Source organism: Carassius gibelio, chromosome A23 (genome assembly GCF_023724105.1).
Source record: "Carassius gibelio isolate Cgi1373 ecotype wild population from Czech Republic chromosome A23, carGib1.2-hapl.c, whole genome shotgun sequence".
In the NCBI taxonomy this organism is placed as follows: Eukaryota; Metazoa; Chordata; class Actinopteri; order Cypriniformes; family Cyprinidae; genus Carassius; species Carassius gibelio.
In genome coordinates this window covers 9,760,976-9,778,832 of record NC_068393.1, presented here as the reverse complement: position 1 = coordinate 9,778,832, position 17,857 = coordinate 9,760,976, and the positions used below count along the sequence as shown (strand labels likewise).

The following is a 17,857-nucleotide window of genomic DNA, read 5'->3' as shown; positions in this document are numbered from 1 at the left end:
AACTTCCACAAATTGTCAAGCAAAAAAAAATACAAACATGCAGTTTCACTGTTGGTCTCAGACTTTTTGCCTCCACTATAATTGCACAGCAAGTCAAACTCACAGATATGACCTCACAGACTAACACAAACTTACATGCTGGTTGTAGATGATCACACCACGGTCACACGTGGACCGGTGAGTGCACACATGCTGGTGGACACACCAGTTACATTTCCAGCGGCTGTTCACACATCCCCTACACCTAGAAGTAGAGCGAGACAGAACACAGTGGCCCAGAAGTTTAGAAGTGACCGCATAAATTAAACCCATCTACACCCCTCTGAGCATTCAGATAAAGACAGCAAAGCACCACTGAATCCAAAATAGCTGAGGTCTAGAATGACACATGACTCCCCTAAACTCATCAAAGCACACAGAGCTGAGTTCACAGCTTTCCCACATCGCAAATCAAAACAGCATCAGGGAGAGCCGCCCAATCAGCGGCTGACTGCAGGGGTGTATGGGTAAGGGAGGATGGTCAGGGCGGACGATACGGCAGGAATGTGGGACACAGCTGTTAAATCATCAGGGATGTGCTAGTGAGGTCCGGAGAGACAGACAGCTGCCCTGCCCCTCTCACGCCTCTGGGACATTCTTCAACACATGACAGCCGCTCACCAGTGGAGGTTTAATATTGCTCTTGGATGATGATGGCATCACGCTATATGGCTAAAACTTTTCACTACCTCTTAACAATAAGGTTTTTTTTGTTAATATTAGCTAACATGAACTAGCATTACCTTTTATTAGTTATTTTTCAATTACTACAGGTTTGAAACAACATGATGGGGAGTAAATGATGACATTTTTCACTGTTCTCTTTAAGAATGAAAAAAATGTTGTACTGTTTTTTTTTATGATTGCTTTATTCATGTGGCATTAAAACGCAGGAGAGTACATGTGACTTACGGCCTGGTGCCAGAGAGCTGCTGCGCCACAGAGCAGTCGTAGAAGGTGAAGTCTGCAAGCGCTACGGTGACCGTCCGAAAGCGCAGGGACAGCGCGACGGACACAGAATCTGTTATAGAGGACAAACATGAGAAGACTCTGGGTCAAACTGTTAAACGGATATTATGGCACTGGAACATCATGTCACGTAATACCTTAAAAAATAATCAGATGTAGTTAAATGCACCATCCACAGCTTATGTCACAATTCATGTAACGTCATTAACTTTTCAGTGGATTCCTTCAATGGAAGATTAACGTGTGGAAAACCAACAGCGGAAGAGAAACTGGAACAGGACTGTTATAAAATTCCAGAGTGACGTACTACTGTTCAACAGATCTTTCTGAGGTTTTTTAAATAAGTCTCTCAAGGGAGCATTTATTTAATCAAAACTACAGTTAAAGTTTTAATATTGTGAAATGTAATCTTAACTGTGAGAAAAACTCACACTGACAATCTGGACTGAACTTATATTTAGTTGATTGGTGCTTGAAAGTCAATCACGACAATCCCGCTCATGAACGAGTCTGCACACATCACACAAAGGTTTGTAAACCAGTTCCTTAAGGGCAGTTTTTCAGGTTATTGAAAGCTTGTTGTCATGAGTGTGTGGGGTTTCTCACCCTCTCCCTGTGGCAGCGCTGGGAGTCTGTGGGCCTCAGGAGTGGCACAGGTGACTGTGGTGCCCTGGACCGAAGCAGCCGTTTCAGTGTCTTCAAAGAAACACGAGTACATGTCACCCTCTGACAGACTGGGCAAACCCGGGACACCCACAGCAATCTAAACACACACACATATATTAGCTGTGGTTATAATCAAGCAATCATTGTCCAGCAACACAAAACACATTTCATTGTGTCATCAAGCTTTATAGCTTTGATCATTCTCTTACAAAAGCATCCCTTAAGGAGTAGTTTAATAAATATGACAATGATTAGGGAAAAAGCTTTTAAGCATCAAAAATGAGGCAAGATAACGTGTGAAATGTCCCATTAGGGAGTGCAGGGGCAGAGTCTGCTGGCTTAGTGACTTTTAATCAAAGGGACAGTTCATCCAAAAAAAAACAGAGAAAAAAAGAGAAGATATTGTGAAGAATGTTGATAACTAAACATTTCTGGTTCCCAGTAAATTACATTTGCACCACATGGACAAAAATACAATGGAAGTCAATGGGAGCCAAAACAGTTTGTTTAACAATCTTAACAATCTTCAAAATCTGTTCAACAAAAATATTAAGCAGCACAGCTCAACATTGGTAACAATAATAAATGTTTTTGGAGCAGCAAATCAGCATATTAGACTGAGTAATAATGCTGAAAAGCTTTAGATCACAGGAATAAATGCCATTTTAACATATATTACAATAGAAAGAAGTTACTTTAAATTGCAGTGGCATTATACAATATTACTTTTTTGACTATTTTAAGATTGGTGAGCATAAGACACAACCCTAAACTTAAGAATGTTAGTGTATGAAAGATATTGCAGGGTTAACTTTAGGCTTAATGCCTGAAGGAGGAGTGAAGTTTGATGGGGCTCTGAATCAAATTCTGATGATGATTTTATACCTGTTTCTGCTCTCCAAGGCTGGCGTTATATTGGCTCAGAGACTCCACGCTCAAGCACTTCTGCTGCTCATCAAAACTCCAGAGCCAGTGACCTTCGACCGAGCCCAGCCTGCAGTCTGAACGCATCCCACACCTGCAGGACAAAAAGGAGGAGTGAGAGAAATGCTCCTAACATAAACTGAAAACTGCAGTCCATTGCAGGAATTATAGGAAGAGACTCACCGGCCCTCAAGAACACACCAGCCGCAGTACGGGTCCTTCACTGCCAGACAGGAAGTGCAATCAGTGTGCTTGTCACACTCTGCCACAGGCCTCTTCTCCACCTGACCACAGCAAGCAGGAGAAATCACAAAAACAGTTTTGCAGTTTTTATAAGCACACTTGTGATACAATTGCCAAAAAAAGGGGATTTTGAATTATTTAAATTTGAAATAATAGTTCATAATACCAAATTCACAATATATATATATATATATATATATATATATATATATATATATATATATATATATATATATATATATATATATATATATATATATATATATATATATATATAAAAACAGCCTTGATGAGCATAATAAACCTTAATTATTCTTTTTGACTGTCAGTACTCATGTCATGGTTTGTTAACTCACAGAACGGCTGGTCATGATGTAGATATGTCTATGGGTGGAATCCAGCAGTAGGTCACTGTTGATGGCCAAACCAGGATGGATGAGAAGGGTGGAGTACTTCTTCACCTCTCCTGAGTTACCCAGGAACACCTAACATGTGATGAAAAACACCTTGAACTCACCACGAAAAAACAAAAAAGTTTCAATAACTAACCTGACAACGGCTCCTAAGAACTTCTTCAAGGTTTAATTGAATATTTAGGCTTGTGGAACTGCACTAATTGCAACAGGACACCTCGTAGACCATGTAGACAGGTCTAACTAAAAGTGCTGAAAGTGTCAGCTGAAATGGTTTAGCGCTAGAGCACTTCTTCGTCTTATTAAAGGAAAACGACCTACAAGGATCTGAGAGAGGTGCCTAATGCCTCTTGAATTCTATCACGACGGGTCGATTTCAGCAAACCAGATTAGGATAGTGAGAATCCCCTCAGAAGAGCAGGTATCCTGCTTAAGAGTCTAAGACACCTTACACCGCGAGCTGCTCACGCACTCCACCCAGTCAGGTTTGTGTTTTACTGGATTAGCATTGACGAACTGTCGGCCACAGTCTGCTGCAGGAAAAATCATGCATTGCAACATCATCGTATCATGCAAGATCAAACAGTTGTGTAGATGTAGGGTTAGAGGAGGCGTTCCTGCATGTCTGTTTGTGAGGGAAAATACAAATGCAATTAAGTTAAATTAAATATACATTTAGATCAATCTATCTAGTAAAGTGTGTAATGTTTTATTTTCATATTTCAATGTTACCGGTTAACATGTATTTACAGTATATAAAACAATTTCTATTTATATAATACGCAATACATACACTTCCCATTTCTGTTGTTGCATTTTAATAATTTAATTAAACTTAACATATTAAACAGCCAAACTTTATGCATATAGTTAAGATGCCTATTCAATACGTTGTTGTCTAAATGCGTCACTATCTTCCACTGTGAAAATGTCACGCATGCTTGTGAACAATAACACTGAGTTGCCAAAATGTGTCAGAACAGCAGAGAACAGTGGATGGCTGTCATAGGGAGGCTTGGGTCATGCGCTGTTGATCAGATTTAACCAAACACTACCTTTGTTTAACCTTTGTCCATTGAGACACGCAAATCTAGTCAGTGCAAGGCCTAGACGTAACTTGGTCTGTGTCTAAATTTCAGCTCAGGAGCCCTTAGAATTTGCAAGCATTGTCAAACTGAGATTTCGGTGGTCTCTGAACAATCACAATCCTGCAAATACAGTGTTTCACGGTCCTACTGAGGAAACACAAAAAGCTTTAGGTATGCTGTTTCAGCACTGTATTGGCTATGACACATTCACCCTGCAGGCCAAATCTCTTTCCATCTGCTTAAGTTGATGGATAATATTACCATATTAAGTGGACTAATATTTCCCTAGTGGTTTAAAAGGCATACTATGAATCATAACTAAATTGTTTTAGAAATGACCAGTCAAACGGCAAATTTTCATGTCACAAACCTTATGCAAATAGCCTTTGGAGTCACCCAAGAAAACAATCGTGTGCCCCTCCTTCACACTAACGGCGACAGCAGTGAGACGGGCGGATGAGCTGCTCAACACGGCTTCAGCTTCAACCGGCTCCCGGCTCGCCATTGGACTCGGGGTGTGGTCCGAGCCACAAGGATAAGCGTTCAGGGTGTTCTGTGAGGCGCAAAAACAAGTTTTCGTGACTTTGGTTTTGGCAAAACCATCATGACATAATCCAGTTTCATGTTGTGTAATAATAAACTCTGCAAATCTCGTGTTTTTTGTACCGTAGTTCTCAGTCTATTGCCTCAAGGCTGTCGAATCCTCTTAGAGAAAGCCAGATTAGATGAAGATTATCTTGGTCTCACAGTAGGATGGCAAGGCTGCTTCTAAGAGACTAACACTATCAGATCTGCTCCAGCGGTCTTTGATAAAATCTAGTTTGCATGTCATGCCATGTTCCCTAATCATCAGAAGTGATCTGTTTGTGTACCAGACTAAAGAACATATGGGGATCAGGGAAATGTGTTTCAGTGTTTGGGGATTTGCAAGAAGCACAGAGAATCCTGTATTTGGGTGGCAGTGTTTGTCTGTGGATCAGTGACATCCCTAATGACATTTCAACCTCATGTTGTTAAAAACATGACTTTCTTCCTTCGGTGGAATGCAAAAGAAGATGTTCTGAAGAATGTTTAAGCTGCTCTTTTCCATTCAATGAAAGTGGATAGGGACCAATATGGACAAAAAAGCATAATAAATGATTATAAATGTATTCTGTATAAACCGTGCCATATAAGTCCAAAGTTAAATAGCTTTATATACATATAGTTCTTTACATTTTTGGAGATCTCCCCCAATTCACTTTCATTGTATTAAAAAGATCTGCATGATCATTCTGCATAATATTTCCTTCAGTTTTCTATGAAATAATGTCATATTGGTTTATACATCATGACGGTCAATAAATGAGCTAAAACGAGCTAAACGAACTATCCCTTTAAGAGGCAATGATCTCCTTTCTTTAAGTAACCCTCTTCAGACTTTCTTCTCTCTACCCCCTTTTCTAGCAGACATCATTAGTAGTTTGAGCTTGGGGGTTTATTGATCCAATAACCCTGTTTAGGACCGAGCAGGCGGGGTTCTGGATGCTGAATAGGCAAATACTTGGAGGTCATGAGCAGGTTGTGTGCCTGGGAGCCCACATCCTTGAGGTCTTTGATATGTCTTAAGATCTTGTTAGGACTAATGCTCGGTAGGCCTGTCTTATGCTCGTCAAAGAGTAAAAACATAATCCACTCAGATCATGGCAGGCAGAATCGTCTGCGCTACAGCAATTTGCCTGAGAATTAATGAGGGGCAATGCATCTAAATTAGGATAAATGTTAGTTTGAATACACTGTTAGAGGAAAATGATGTGGCCCAGTTCCCTAGAGTTACATTGTGAGCATCATTTCCCCATGCTTTTCAAACAAAGTTAAACTACTATGATGATCATGTGGAAATGGTTGACCTCAAAACCTATTTATATGGATAATATATACGTATAATGTTTCAATGTGAAGAGTACAAGTGTACAAGTGAACTGCGTCTATCAAATATTCCTGTAAAATGAACACTTCATGAATTAAATATATTTCTAGCATTAATAAAATCGTCTGATTTCTCCAGGGCTTCACAGAAGAACTCTATCATTTTTTTTCTTTTTCGGAAAATTGTCTTTTCTACCAAATTTCAAAAGACATATAGCATTTAACAGAATTCTGTGGTGGAAATTACATTTTGAAACAACTGTTTTGGAATCAAATTACCGAGGGGTACTCACCGTGGGCAGGTAGGCACAGTTGGATTTAACGTCATACTCAATGTATGCCACCTTGTTGCCATCTTTTTCCCCGTATTGCGTGTAGCACAGATCTCGTGTAGCATCAATACCGTGGTCAACATCATTCAGAGAGTACACACACAAAGCAGATTCCTCGCCGGGTCCATTAGCAGCACTAACCCCCGTAAAAAAGACTCCCATCAAAACCTGCGAGCCTCCAGATTCCTCACCGCTCACCTGCGCCCCCTGGAGGAAACTGTAGTTCCTTCCTGTTGAGCCGGAGCGGCATATTAGCGGTACCTCAACGTAGGAGTAATACGCCTGATCGTCCAAACACACCCGGGCCACGTACGTACGGTATTCCCTTGATGAAGCTTTCAGGTCACGCCTGTAGAACAAAAAATAAACGTGGTTGCGTCGCGCAAAAGTTGCGACAAAATTGTGGTCGTACTCCGAGAGGCGCCCGGCTACAGCGAGCTTAGCGGTTTCCTCGTAGGAAAACACAGGCTCTGTCGAAAGTTGGCGAGTGGAAACTGGCGGATGACTGCTGGTGTAGCCTCGCCCCACATAAAGGACAGGATCCTTGTCTTGCGGTCGCACCACAAGCCCAACCGTTGACACCGTAGGGTCGTTAGCCGCCACATACTGCGTATCAACAGGCCTCTCAGCAGAGAAGAGGACTTCGCTCACATTGGCTAGGCTGCGTTTCTGGCAGGTGCCCTGGTGTACACTCCCACAGGTGATGAGATGGAGGGAATATGGATCCACTAACAGAAGCTTGTTGTGATTGTTAACAAGCCCAGCTTGAGGGCAGTTCTCCAGGGTAACCGGAGGCAGACAGTCCTTGCTGTCTCTCACCGGGCCGGTTCTCTCGTCCACTTCAAGACGGAGGCCATCAAGGCCAGCGAGCTGGAACAGATGATCCTGAGCCCCCACGTAGACTGTGCCTATGCTGGGGTCAGGGTGCAATGCCAGGTGCTGGAAGACCGTGTCATTGGAGGAGAAGTGAGGGTAACTGCTGTGGACCCCCAGAGCACCCAGGATGAAGGACTGAAGCAGGGTCAAGATGAGGGCCATCCCACACTGCACTGCAAAAACACTGATCGCATGTGACATGGGTCAGTATTATAAGTGAGTCATCTCAAACACAGTACAGATAGTCAACAACATGTATTAACATTTAAGGAATTAGGCTATTATTATGATTAAAATTAAGAATGATTGTCAGGCCTGTCTACAAATCAACAAATAGTTTTTAAAATGGATACTGAATGAAAAGAAACATTACACTCCAAGAAAACTTTATATATATATATATATATATATATATATATATATATATATATATATATATAAAAAGCACTGAACCATGAAATTGTACTTTTAAGTGAAGTATATAAATATAAATATTACTATTGAATATTTAACAATGAACAATACTAGGGTTGCTGATTTTTTGTATTTTTATCAGTCAACCTCAACAGAACTGTATGATACTCTGTATTATACCATATTCTTTCAAAATATTAATTTTTAATAATTAATATTCATTTAAATGGTACTCGGAACTATTGTAAAAATATATATAATATAAGTGTAAATGTGCAAAATAACAATAACAACAAAAACATATTGTAGAATTTTTTTGTTTTGTTTTGTATTACGGTAATATAATCTAAAACAAATATTACCATGGTGTAAGGTTTTAAGTAACAATAAAAATTTACTTAAAATAATACCAAGTGTCACCAATTTACATGAATAGAATGAAGTGGTCTGCTGCAATAATGAATTATCATTTGGACAAGACCGCAATCTTCAGACAAGGCCTGTAAAAACAACCCTATTGAATAAATACAATGGGAAAATAGCAAACATACCATTTGTCAGACATATAATGTTCGGGAGGCTGCTGTCCTCTTGGTTATCCAGTGGCATAGCACATGCCTGTGGAGACAGTCTGTGAGGGTAGAAAAACATGCTGGTTAGCTCTTACACAGAGCGGCATTGAGCAATCTGAAGAGAGCAGGGTTAATGCCATTTGTGGCTCAGGGGAGACACAGCTGTTGAGCTGAGAAATCCTTCCCTGACAGGAAATTGGATGATACAGGCCACCATCGGAGTCCTAATGCATTGCTCTGCAGTAGCTAATTGGCAGAGATCCTGTATTCTGAGGAGGAAAACTGTTGATGATGGTTTATATGAATTCGATGCGATTAATGAGAAGGAATTATAATGCAGTAGTCACGGAGGCAATTCAAGCTGACCTAAACAATCAAAAAGATAATAAGTGAAATAATGTGATTTGATTACTTGTGTTATGGCTCAGCATCACCCCTGATTCTCCATTACCCCAAGTGAGCACTAGGGGTGTCAAAATTGCTCAAAAATTACGTTCGAATATTCACAAAAAAAAAAGCACGAATATTCAAACTATTCGAACAACTATCGGTGGCACATGTTGTCAATGACGCGCATTACGTCAATAACAGGACAAAATAATACAAAGAGACAAAACTACTTGTATAGGTAGTCTATTTAAGTTTAAGATAAAAGTGGTGGTTTGAATCAAAAGGAATGTAACAATGGTTCTGATTCTTGTTCTATAAATGATTCTTTTTCATTTGAGGAAGAAGTTCTTGGAAAACAGAAATGTTGTAATAATTTCATAATTAATGTGGGTCAGAGACAAAAACTGGTTTTCATGCGAAATAAAAGTGTAATACAGCTTAAAAAAATGTCTATACATTATAATGTGCCCTGTTTAATGTTTAACTTTTTTTTCTGAGCACAAAATGACTTTTAACAATAGTTAATATATCAACAAATCATGCAGAACAAGAATCCTTTGATGACATATTAAAATACTCTAAGGATCATAGTTCAGCCCCAAAATACCTATTAGTTGATCATTTAAATCTGTATACTTCACCACTATCCTTCAAACCAATAAGTTTTAATAAGGAAGTGAAAATGATTGAAAATAAAATAAATCTTAATATTATGAGAATTTTTTTATACATTTCAATTAGTACAAGGCAGAATAAGTATGTTGTTTCATTTTTACATAAATATAGCTGTTAGGCAAAATGACGATGGTTTGTTACACTGAATGAATCATTAAAAAGAACTGGGTCATAAGAGTAATTCGTTCTTATGTCTGATTCCTGATGATTTTAGTGGCCATGCTTTATGTTTTTGGTGCACTAAAAAGAAATGGCTCATATGAGTCATTCGTTTGGCAAGTCTGATTCTTGCACAAAGGACTTTTAATGGGCAAGCTCTTTTTAGTAATTGGGCTGTATACATTTATGATTCAATTAAAAGAAATGGCTCAAAATAGTTTGTCTGATTGCCAATTCCTGATCAAAATACACATTATGAGCCAGTTAATTAAGTATGTTTTTGATTCACTAAAAAGAAACGGATCATAAGAGACACTAGTTAAAGAATCAGACTCCACTAGTCACGCAGTATGCTTTGATTCACTAAAAAGTAAGGGCACACAAGAGTCATGAGAAGTCAGTATTCGACGCTTTCTAGGCCATTGATACGAATCAGCTCATATGAATTTTAAACACACAGTCCATCATTTAAAACTTTATTTGTTTAATGAAATTTATTAGGTGTACAGTTTGTAAGAAAATGTTTTAAGCACCAAAATAGTCTGAAAATGAGGTGACTACTACAACTAAAAGTGTAAAGTATAAGTTGCGAACTAATGACAAACTTGTTAGCGCAAACATGCTAAAGCTAACCAAGTAAGTGCCTCTGCCATACTGTATATAAACGCATAAATTTCACCCGAGTTAACAGAGAATGACAGTAAAATTAACTATTAACTACTATTAACAAAACCAAACAAATTAAAGTGCCCCAAGCTGACCTATTACCAGACTTTGGAGGTGTGTTCCAAGAGGTCCTGTTGACTGATTAGAAAACAGACAAAAGGTCTCAAAAAGAGCTCATCCTCCACAGTTAGCGAACAGCAACCTGAATAATAGAGGCTCGTTAGGCCGACTGCTTTTAAATCTTCACTAGAGCAGATATGCAGGTGGTGTTGATTTAACACCAGTGACAGTTAAAGCAAACACAATACAGAGTCTCCTTTCAACAGACCAGTCATAGAGAAAGAGGGGGAAGGAGATAGAGAAAGAGAAAAGCGAGAGAGCAAGGATTCCACACAAGAATGACAAGCACTTCACCCGGTATTAAAGGATAAAACTCTGAGTCGACCCCTCCGAATCATCCCTGGGCTGAAGGGAGTGTATTGTTTGGAAGTGTTCCCAGGGGCACAGATAGACGCCGGGACCGGAGGGTAACATCAGGCTCACACAGCAGCGCCGAGAGGAGACTGACCCCTCTGTGTCTCTGGAAGGGGTTGGCAGTGACCCCACATTTTTATGGCCTCTAACAGAATGTTACGCTGTCACGCCTCATTGGGCATGACAATGAACATGTAAAGTTGCCACTCTGGATGATTAAGAAAGCTATTTAACCATCTCTGGGGACAATGCGGCCTTTCAGTACATCGAATGAGGACTGAAACATAATTCACAGTCTATTAGACGTCTTTTCAGATATCAAACCGATGTCATTAGCCTCTCTGCTAAAGGAGATTTGCCTGTAAAATATGGTGAATGGGTGTAGTGAACAATCCTCAAGAACTGAAAAGAGAACTGAAAGAGAAATGAGGAAGAGTGAGAGGGTGAAACAGTGGCATGTTCATGTTATTAATAGAGCTCCTGATCATAGAGGGGCATCGCAGCATACCCTGCATTCCTGACGCTATTGTTGACCTTTCCAGAGGCTTGAGAAGCCCGACTTTATCACTAATGTTGGTCCAGATGTGCAGCTTTTACTAGCTAAGAACTGCAAAACTAGAAAGGATAAAAATCATCTGATTTAAAACAACCAACCACACAGCGTTTAGTTGGCAGACAGTCGAGTTTAGAAGGTGGAGTTATCTGATTTGATTGACAGATCAGCATGGGAAAAAATAATTTAATAATAATTAAGTGCACAACTGAACAAAAAGATGATATGAAACGTTACTTGCAAAAAAAAAAAAAAAAAAAGAAAAACCATTGCAAATATGTTGATTGTTTTAAAGAAGAATCAAATCACAATTTGGGGGTGAAAAAAATCGATTAGCGATTTTCTGATAAAAATTGTGGTTATGATTTAAAATGCAATATTGTGCCTTCTTGTAGAGCTGCATAATTTGGTAAAAACTATTTGTGATTATATATCATAAAATAACATTGTTATTAATAATAGTAATTCTCATTACTACAACTAAATACAATTTTTAATAAAACTAATAAATATGAGTATATTTAACTAATAGTAATATTTCTTTGTAAAATTAAAAAAGAAATTTAAGATAATGAATAACCTACAACAATAAATTAAACTACTTCTACTACCACTGCTACTAATAATTATTATAGATATAGTTATTCATATATTATTACTGAATGTAAAAATAACAAAACAAGAAAATTTTTACTGTTGTAATATTTCACTGTAAAATATAATAAAAATATAATAAAAAAGCATCAACAACAACAACAATAATTGTATTAAACAGTACAACAGTAAAATTACAGTTCTAATATTATTGTTGTAAAATTAACATTAGCTAATATTAACAATGTCTCTGAGACCCTGAAAACACCAGATCACATACAGCTTTTAATGAACAGCAGTGTTGGGCAGTAACATTACTTAGTAACACGTTACTGTAGTTTGATTACTTTTTTAGTAAGGGAGTAATCTAACGCGTTATAATTTTAAAAATAGTAATTAGAGTATAGTTTCCCACTTCCTTCAAGCAGATGAACTTCCCATGACAGCTGGACCCTCGGCACTATAAATATCCCCATCCTAAACCACTTGTGTCACAGTTGCAGATCGGGTGGAGACACTAGCAAATGAACGCCGCTAAGTCTACAGTTTCTCAGCACTCTCACTGTATCTGTCTGCGCTGTCGCTGTCATGCTGTGCTTTTTTCTACAAGCTCGCCTGTGCCCACAATTACACTTGACACACAAACCAATGAGAGCGACTCGGAGTGCCAGTGTACTGACAGAAACCAGCACTGAAACTCTATGGTACCCTAAGAATCCCACATCAAATCAATTACAGTAAACCACATGTGAGATAAATGTTAATATATAACTCATAACATGAGTTGTATAGCATGCTAAATGCATAGTATACTAAATTAGGATTAGTGTCTTTAATCATAGTATGGATTTTCATAGTATGCAACCATGCAAGATTTTTGGGCTTATATTGGCAATAACTCCTTGCTCAAGATAAGATTTATGATGCAATAGTGTATTGTATTGCTTGATTACTTAAGCCAGACATATTCCCCACATGAGTATGCATATGAAGACACAAAAGCTTAGCCAAAACATTGCAAGTGTCTGTGTTACTGTACTAAATGGGGCGATAGCGTATCAGCTGTCATTAAACCAGCTAATATTAAGGTATTTACTTTTTTTGTTTCGTAAAAAAGTGTTTGACTGTAATTCAGCTACTTACAATTTACAGTACCTTGTAAAAATTCCAAAGCAGCTCCCCAAATCAGTGTTATTTCACAAACCAATATAAAATATATACTATGATAGCTATGTAATGTATAGTTATAGTATATATATATATATATATATATATATATATATATATATATATATATATATATATATATATATATATATATATATATATATATATATATATATATATATATATATATAAGATTTAATTTTAGTAATTTTGTTATATGCTTTTGTCATTTTGTCATAGATTGTGTACTTTAATGTAAACTAGCATTATTTCAATTAGTTTTTAAAGGCAATATTTCTAAGCAGTGGTATTTTAATATTATTTAAAAATTAATTAATTAAAAATTTCAGTTTTAATTATATTTTTTACAGTAATTTTGCTGTGCTGCTATCATTTTTTTCTTTTTAAATATTATCAGTTGTTTATTTGAACTGTTTTTAATTTTTACTTTTAGTGCTTCTACACTTGCTTCTATGTTAGTATTAATATTATTTTTTTATTAATTTCTTTCTCTCTTCAGTTTTAGTTTTTATTTTAATATACCTATTATTTTTAGCTTAATATAATACGTACATTTTATTTCATCTTCATTTCAGTTGACAAAAAAAGTTTTTTATCTAATATTTATTTTATATTTTACTTCTATTAACAAAAAATATTTTTAATTGTTTTATTTTGCTCCAACCCTGACATTGTCAGTGCAGTACATACGTTTTGTGCTAGCAGATATATGCAAATTTTAGGTCCTTCTCAAGTGATCAATAATGCAGAAGCAAAACTGCAGATCTGAATCCTGGTTCATGTGGCAAAGCACTGACTGCTGGGCAGCCCCACAATACTAAGTGATGGCAGCTGTCAAAGAGACCAGCAAAAAACAACTGGATGCTGATCAAGAAAGGAAGGAAGCAAGTCAATGATTGAGAATGAGGAAAAAGAAGACATCTGCCAAGATTAATTACTGAAATTATATGTAATTACAATTAAACCGACTGCATTTCTGCATTTGGCAAGAAATTTTAAAACCAACTTATCAGATATCAGTCAGAGTTCAGAACTGATAAATCAAATTTAACAAGGCACATGTTAAACATCTCTCCGACACGATACCAGTGACTTTGTTTGAGGAGCATTTAAAGGCCCCCAGCAGCTTCCTAATATGGCTGTCTGTCATTAATTTTTCATGGGTTTTCCCATTATAACGTTTTCAGAGGGGTGATGTCCGTCCCCCTCTGAGAAACTAGCCTTTGTCTTGCCTCGACAAACCAGAAAAGAAATCCCACAGCTTCAGCTGAACAGTATAAAACAAAACCGGGGTGGGGGATGAGCCACACACCTGCAGGTGAGGGTGAACAGACACTTTTGGAGTCCTATCCTACATTCAGATGAAAAGAGGGCTCACGTGGCCGTAGGACGTGTGTTTATCAGGGAGAGTCCTGAGGCAGGCTTCAATTATTTACACACTCTCTGCCTTTATAGCAAACTCCAGATGCTTTCTTTGGGCTGCTTTGATGAATCTAACAGTGATGGAACAAGGAAAGGGGGTTTGAGTGACCCAGATGTGACAGGCACTCAATTGGGCGTCATATGCTGGTGTCAAGCTGAGGTCAAGGAAGGGTCAGGAGAATCAAGCCACTGTTTACTAACAAGCTTTCAATTACATTAATTATTAACTTAAAAGTGCTGTATGTAGGATTGACACCGAGTGGTCGAACTAGGTATTGCAGTCCAAATTCAAAATAATGGAGAGGGTTTGTCGATGAATGAAATGAAAAGCACTGTTTTCCGCCAACTGGCAACCCGCGGTGCTGAAATAAAATTGGGTTAACTGGCAGTGGGCGGGGTTTCACCAACCAAAACATAGACTGATGATCCAGGCTGGAACACACATTTTCAAAGGAGAATAACTGACTGTAGCACTGTTTTTCAGATTAACATGTATCTTAACTTAGCATGTTTCTTAAATATCTGCAAACATATAATGGTATCATTCAAAAATGGAATTTACTCATCATTTACTCACCATGATGTCATATCAAATTTATTTCTTTCTGAAGTATGGCAAGAGCAGGGGCTCTCTTTCAATAGCTTACCATTACAGCCAATGGCTTTGTGTATACTGTTATTATTATGTGATTATATATAATAAATAATAATAATAATAATAATATTTAATAAAAGTTATCATTTAATAATACAATCTTTTAATAATTAAAGCTGCCGTCCATATCTTTTGCCTTTTCGTCACCATCTCTGTGTAAAACCTGCAGTGTTTCAACGAAAAAAGTCAACTAAACAACCAAGTAAAATGTCTGCGAGTTTTGTTCTGACCAACTGAAAAAAACATTTTTCACAATCAATTGCGCTTCCAAGGCTGATTAAATAAAACAAATCTCAAAGTTAGCTCAGATCACGTAAAACCGTGCAAATGATTATTGTTGTACTTTGTTCTCAAATTGTTAATTTCAACAACATCAAGATTGCACGACTGTGTATTTAGTGTGTATTAGCATTATCTGCTAATCTGCCACCTGCAGCATCCACACATGCGGTAGAGTCCACTAGCAGGTAGTGGTCAACCAATATTGCTCGCCGTCAAAATAAAAGTCCCTCCTTAAACACACCGGCCAAGCAGAAAAATTTATGTGCCGATGCCGAGATTTGAAAGATGCCAGATATCGGCCGATATATTGGCCTTGGTGATATATCAGTCATCCGCTACTAGGTGGGACTCCTTCTTTATGTATACAGACACAATGACACAAAGATGAACAGCGGCAAGCTCGTATTTCCAGTGGAAACAGTACCATTCAAATTAGAAAACATTATTACAAGCTCATCCTTGTGAATCAGGCTTAGGTAAGGAGATAGATTTGAACACTGTTTGATTATGTACTTGTTCAAAAATTTATTTTAGATCATTTTTAACCAAAAAAGTAAAATTTACAGAATGCAGCTTTAAATAATCTTATATCACATACAGTACTTATTATTTTACTACTCACTGATAATCTTACAAATAATTATTTATAATACATTTAAATAATATTTCTTAAAATAATTTATACATTTAATCAACAATAAACATTCTTTAAAAATTTTAACCAAATTACTATTTAGATAATACACAGATAAAAATACAAAATAATGATTTTATAAATAATATTTTAATAACTGATAATATTGTAATAATTTAAATTAATGATAAAATATTTTATGTAATAATTAAATGATAATGGCATTATTACTCTATGATAATCTTACAAGCAACTACTTAAATTGTGTTTGCATATATTTTTATAACTAATACATTTTATTAATAACTGTTTAATATTAATAATATTGAATGAAATAAGATAATTACATTACTATCATACATCACTGATAATCTCAAACAAATAACCATTTATATAGGATAAACAAAAAATATTGAGGTTATATATTATTATAATTTTTTCCTTATCGTTCTGTTTATTATGGCAACAGTGATTATGAATGGTTGATGTATCCAAAAGAGTTGTGTGAATATTCTTTCCACAGAAAGAAAGAAAAAAAATATAGAAATATTTGCACCGAAAATGACTATGTTTTAAGCATCGAGTTTGGTTGCATTTTGACTCGTGTCCTGTGTCTAGACAAGGCATCACTGTACTGTGTGAGTCAGGGGACATGTGCTGTGTCAGTGACTGTATACACAGTCTGTAGTAACTGTATTTAGCAGCAGTATGATGAAAGAGCCAGCTGTTATCATCCTGCCCTCACATTCACACACTTCCCTGAATTATGTCGGCTGCTCGTACAAAAATCACGTTCCTGCAGGACAGCATCACAAATGGCTCACTTAATATGGCAGCTGAACAGGAGCCAAAGGCCTCAGCGTTATATTGGCTATCCATATATTGTTAAAGCCATTAACATCAACATGGATCCAAATAATCGTTTTAAATCCTATTAACATCATGTTTTACCCTTAACGGAGTTGATTCTTTGTTTTTGTGTTCCTTACAATAAAACAATAAAAGTTATTTAGAAATTACACTATTATTTTCCCTTCTAATTCGTTTTAGATGTCCATCTGACCTTATTAAATACAAGTTTATCCAGGCATATGATAATGTTGTTTCTGTTTGGGGTTATTATGACAATACAAAAACACAAAACTACAATCATTCAAATTAAATTTCATTACTAGGGGATGCACTATTCGATATGATAAGTCAGTAATTATTTTCATTTTACAGCTGACAACCAATAATGGTTTATATTTTTCTAGTATAAAATACTAAACAGTAAATTATACAAGTGAATTCAGCCATTATAGACAACATCATAATTTACAGTGAATGGATATTTATTTTGAGATTTGTTAAAGATCACATTTAACATTGTTATTAAATTAATAGTGTTTTTAAAGATAATCTTTAAGTGAGCGTTAGATGATGGCAAAAGTAACCTAACATTTCTATATGTTTCTGAGACTCATCCAAATAAGTCATCCAAAAATGAAAAAAATAATAATAATGTATAATAGTCTCAAACATGTGTGATACATTTCCATAATACACATATCTATTTCTTCATACTGGGGAATACTTAAGAAGATATTTTGATGCAATTAAATTTTGATGATATTTCGATTCATACAATGAAAGACAATAGGGTAATTACAAATATAAGTACACTTTTTCATTAAGGATCTTTGCAGCTTGCAAACAAGTTGTATCATTTTTCTTTATAA

The 17,857-nt window shown here is 36.6% G+C and overlaps 1 protein-coding gene across 7 annotated transcripts in view; it reads right to left on the bottom strand.

Annotated features, from left to right (window-relative positions):
- LOC127944749 (plexin-B1) overlaps positions 1-17,857 on the bottom strand; it is a 69,984-nt gene that overhangs the window by 20,419 nt on the left and 31,708 nt on the right. For 4 of the 7 annotated variants that reach the window (XM_052540959.1, XM_052540962.1, XM_052540964.1 and 1 more), the window contains exons 1-8: positions 6,544-7,659; positions 4,713-4,895; positions 3,198-3,326; positions 2,782-2,882; positions 2,560-2,692; positions 1,615-1,771; positions 952-1,060; positions 136-244 (exon numbers count right to left, since the gene is read on the bottom strand). In XM_052540959.1, coding sequence (XP_052396919.1) covers positions 136-244; positions 952-1,060; positions 1,615-1,771; positions 2,560-2,692; positions 2,782-2,882; positions 3,198-3,326; positions 4,713-4,895; positions 6,544-7,659 — 2,037 coding nt within the window. Of the gene's footprint in view, positions 1-135; positions 245-951; positions 1,061-1,614; positions 1,772-2,559; positions 2,693-2,781; positions 2,883-3,197; positions 3,327-4,712; positions 4,896-6,543; positions 7,660-8,423; positions 8,504-17,857 lie in introns of those variants that run through there. The other 3 variants (XM_052540963.1, XM_052540960.1, XM_052540961.1) reach the window with 1 other exon arrangement.